This window comes from Palaemon carinicauda, chromosome 17 (assembly GCF_036898095.1).
Source record: "Palaemon carinicauda isolate YSFRI2023 chromosome 17, ASM3689809v2, whole genome shotgun sequence".
NCBI lineage: Eukaryota > Metazoa > Arthropoda > Malacostraca > Decapoda > Palaemonidae > Palaemon > Palaemon carinicauda.
This window is the reverse complement of record NC_090741.1, coordinates 131871714-131876695: the sequence shown is the minus strand read 5'-3', so window position 1 is coordinate 131876695 and position 4982 is coordinate 131871714. Positions and strand designations below refer to the sequence as shown.

General features: G+C 37.0%; 1 protein-coding gene across 1 annotated transcript in view; it reads left to right on the top strand.

Moving 5' to 3' along the window:
- The first annotated feature begins 697 nt into the window (after nt 1-697).
- Nucleotides 698-4982, top strand: part of LOC137656621 (uncharacterized) — a 25113-nt gene continuing 20828 nt past the window's right edge. The window contains exons 1-2 of the mRNA XM_068390789.1: nt 698-1557; nt 1670-1979. Coding sequence (XP_068246890.1) covers nt 698-1557; nt 1670-1979 — 1170 coding nt within the window. The remainder of the gene's footprint in view (nt 1558-1669; nt 1980-4982) is intronic.

Below are 4982 nucleotides of genomic sequence, written 5' to 3'. Positions count from 1 at the left end.
CTGCTGAAGATTGTTCGGTTGAAAGTGAAAAGTTTAATCTTAACATGGAGAGCTTAATGACAAGAGCCTCCGGAATGTTATGGGACCCTAAAGAAGAATCATTCAAGTTCTCAATTGAGCTCAAGGATAATCCATTCACCAGAAGAGGATTGTTATCAACTATCTCATCATTATATGATCACCTTGGGTTGCTCTCTCCAATCATCTTACCAGTCAAAAAACTGTTACAAGAATTGTGTCAAGTTCAGAGTCTGGACTGGGATGAGAAGATTCTTGATGAACCAGCGGAAAGGTGGCAACATTGAATATAAGGTCTTCATTTAGTGGAGCAGCTTTCAATACCAAGAGGCTTCAAGTCGAGTGGGTTTGGTAATGCGACTGGTTCAAGTCTTGTATTATTCAGCGATGCAAGTACAGTTGGTTATGGTGTTGCAGCATATCTTGTTCTTCACGATGGAAACTATGTTCAGTCAAATCTTGTCATGGGAAAATCAAGAGTATCTCCCAAAAAGATGGTGACTATACCTAGGTTAGAACAGCTGCAACTGTGTCTGTCAAGGTTGCTCAACACATCCTGAAGGAGTTGGAGTTTACTGTTGGCAAGGTAGTGTACTACACAGATTCCACAACAGTCCTTCACTATATTCATAGCAACACTAAAAGGTTCCCTGTTTTCGTAGCCAAATGAGTGACGGTTATGAGGGACTACTCCCAGCCTGAGCAATGGAGATATGTAAACTCCAGTGATAACCCTGCTGATGTGGCATCACGAGGTATTAGTGTACATCAGTTTTTGCAGTATGACGAATGGTTTCATAGCCCATCATTTACTGCATCTGATTATTTGCCTTCACAGGAGTATGTGTGTGCAGATTGTGTTCATGGTAAGAGTGAACATGTGTCTGTGGTTACAATTTCTGAAGAACACCATGGGTTCACAAGATTGATTGAATATATCTCTTCATGGTCAAGGTTACAAAAGGCAGTTTCTGTATTTCAACAACTAAAGTCAATCCTTAGTGGTGAAAGGAAAGGTTGTGTAACCACTGATGCTGAAAGGGCAATCATAATGTATGTTCAACGGGAGGTGTTTGGTGATGAAGTGAAGGCTTTATCAAGGGAATTGTCAGTTGGCAAGAGTAGTCCATTATATAAGCTTGATCCCTTTCTTGATTCTGAGGATGGCTTATTGAAGGTTGGAGGTAGGATAAGAAGGTCTGACATTCCACAGTCTGCCAAACATCCCATACTGTTACCAAAGAAGCATCATGTGACTACATTGCTGATACGACATGAGCATGAATTATTAGCTCATTCAGGTAGAAACCATGCTCTCTCAAATCTAAGGCAGAAGTGTTGGATCATCAATGCTAATGCAACTGTCAGGAATGTGATACTTCATTATGTTACTTGCAGGAAGTTGAAAGAACCAGCTTTGAGTCAAAAGATGGCCGATCTTCCAGCAGACAGATTGGAACCTTCACCACCATTCAGTAATGTTGGTATTGACCTCTTTCGACCCTATTATATCAAGGAAGGAAGAAAGGAGTTAAAGAGGTATGATGTGATATTTACCTACTTGGTTAGTAGGTCAACTTCATATTGAAACTGCAAACACTTTACAATCTGACTCTTTGATAAAGGCTTTGCGAAGATTTGTTTCTCGAAGAGGCCATCCCAAGGTTATCAGATGTGATAATGGAAGCAACTTCCATGGGGCTGAGAGAGAACTTAAGGCAGCTCTTGATGAGATGGAGGAAAAGAAGATTGAGAAGTATTTGTCGCATCATTATATTGAATGGAAATTCAATCCACCTGCAGCAAGCCACATGGGTGGTTGTTGTGAGCGCCAAATCAGAACAGTTAGAAAAGTGTTGTCTGCACTGGTGAAGGAATTTGATGAAAGGCTAAATGATGAAAGTTTACGGACTCTGCTTTGTGAGGTTGAGAGCATCGTCAATTCGAGACCGTTAACCACAGTAAGTGGCAGCGTAGAAGACCTTGAGCCACTAACTCCAAACCATTTGTTGATTCCAAAATCTTATGTGATCCCTTCCGCTGGCTTGTTTAAAAAGAATGATGTTTACATGAGGAGAAGGTGGAGATGCGTTCAATATCTGACTAACCTGTTTTGGTCAAGATTTAGAAAGGAGTATTTAAGCACTTTACAGACTAGACAAAAGTGGAATGAACCAAGAAGAAATCTAATTGTTGGCGAGGTGGTCTTGGTAAAGAGTGACATTGAGCCAAGGAATCACTGGCCAATGGGGCGAGTGAGAGAAGTACACCCTGATGACAAAGGAACAATTTGCAGTGCCAAGATTAAGACACTTTCTTCAGTTATTGTCTGTCCTATTCAGAAGCTAGTGTTATTAGGTGAAGGCTAGGATTTTCATGTTAAATGTAACGTGATATTATGTAGTTCTTATGGGCTATCATTTGATATTATATATTATATGAGTTATGAAAATGTTTAATTTTGTTTAGGTGAATATGTGGATCATGAAGGTGTTTTGAATTCAAAGAGTTTGTATTGTAACTTAAAGGTTATTTATTGTGCCTGCATGAGTAGGTGTATATTTTGATAAACAGGTTTAATCTGTTTATGAGGCGGAGTATGTTAATGCAGAACCACAAACCCATCTGGTTGGTAAAACAATGTCGTTACTTTTGTAAGTGGTAGTTAAAAAGTTGAGAGGTGTAAACAAATTATGATTTCATCTCCCTTCCTAAAATTATGAAGACTCTTTGGCAGTTCAAGCAAGGTCTTCAAGGAGTACAGTTGTATATATTTCGTAATTCAAAGGATTCCTTTTGGGCACACAGATGTAAGTTTTTTGACGAACTTATATAAATTTGCTTTATATGTCTTATTCATTTAAGCGTTAAAAGGCTTAGATTGGTTTATTTGTGACATTTAAAATTTGATAGTCCTATGAATATGATAAAATGTGATATAGCCGAAGGAGGTTTAAAGTGGCAATGAAAGTGCCTTGTTTAGAAAAGTATATTTAATCAGCTTTGCAAGATGTAATAAGGTACATTATGTCACCGTTATGACTTATTGAATATTATGGGTTATTTAAAAATGTATTTAAAGTTTGCAATAATTCCTTTCAGGAATGAACCTACTACTACTACTACTACTACTACTACTACTACTGTTAACGGAATAAAGGTTAAAGTTGAGTTTCTGAGTTTGTGTCATCCATAACACACACACACACACACACACACACACACACATATATATATATATATATATATATATATATATATATATATATATATATATATATATATATATATATATATATATATATATATATATATATATAAATATAAATATATATATATATATATATATATATATATATATATATATATATATATATATATATGAACCATGTAGAAGGGTAATGAGACAACGGAATATGGGTTTTCTACATTTATCAAAAAATTTTCATAAGCATACCATGATGTACACAGCTATCACTCTCTCAGGCACGAGAGCCTTGTCTACTTAAGCGCTCAATGGCAACTAACTCCCCTTGCTATCAAAATGTAATCTTGTTACAACAATATGCGGAGTTATCGGTTTTTGTGGAATAATCATAAATATAGAGTTCAGTTACCTTGATGTACAATACATATCTACATACATGAGATAGGACATTAGTACCCCCCCCCCCCCAGATCCTCACTCTTGGAAGAGGTGCGTAATAGCCCTCACTAGATTATTATATATGGAGGACACTCCGACCCGGAATAGGCATGGCATGTACTAAACAGAAATGCATCATAAAACATATATATAGGAATTACCTGAAAAAGAATAACACTTCTTCCACGAAAAAAAAAAAAAATTAAAAATTAGATATTGCATGAAAAAATGTACACTTTAAATAATTCCACTCATTTCTTCTTAAGACCTCTGCAACTGAAATACAGAATACCCAATGTGAAAAAAAAAAATCAAAACATCAGTTTCACATAGCCACATCAATAACTTCCCTCTGGTTGCGGGCAATACAGGCTTTTTGGGGCAGGACAAGGGTGAGAATCAATATTCCTTCATCCCCGACTTTACTTCTCTGGGTTTACAGCACAATTTCACAACATAACTCCCTACCACCTTGCAACTTTCAACCGGTGACCACCAGCCGTTTTCCCGAGAAAATCATTCATCTTCCCGCCCTTCTCTTATAACATTAAGTATAAGGTATTCACATCTACACATTCTCTAACACTGCCTATCCTCAAGGCTAAACTTTAATCCCGCAGCCACTTGCCATTCGGGAACCGCACCGGCCCCAGCAACCAAGAATCATATTAATACATGAATAATACAGCATCCCCCTGACTGATCTCACCTGACCTATTTAACCTCGGATTGTTTTTAGGTTCACTCAGCAATGTTATAGGTATTGCCACACTCAGAAAAATTACCGCAACATTTTATATATACATTAAACATCAACATAAAAACACATCGTTATCATCAAGCATACTTAAAACACGTCAAAAGGAGAAATGAGGTCTGTTCAAACCTCAAAAACCCAAAGGAAAAAAAAATTTCTACTCATCAACTCGAGGAATATCACGTATGCAGGGGTAAGAAGGAACACTTTTGAAAACTATCTCTTCAGGCACCACATGTATATGTGCCTGATGATGCTCAGACACTGCGCCATTAATAATGCTTTGTATCACAACTGTGTTAGATTTAATCATCTTTACTCAGTACAGATCCAAATATGCTGGCTCTAGTTTGTGTTTCCTAGGTTGTAATCGTTTCAAATACACACGATCTCCCGCAAATACTTTTACAGGTGCAGTTTTTAACCGACAATCATACTTTGAGCTGGGATTTTCATTAGCTCTTTCCAAAAACCTTCTAGCCGTGTTCATTACTCTCCTCAATAGATTTGATAAATAATACGGTATTGCTCAGTTGAATAATTTGTCAATTGTTGCGAATT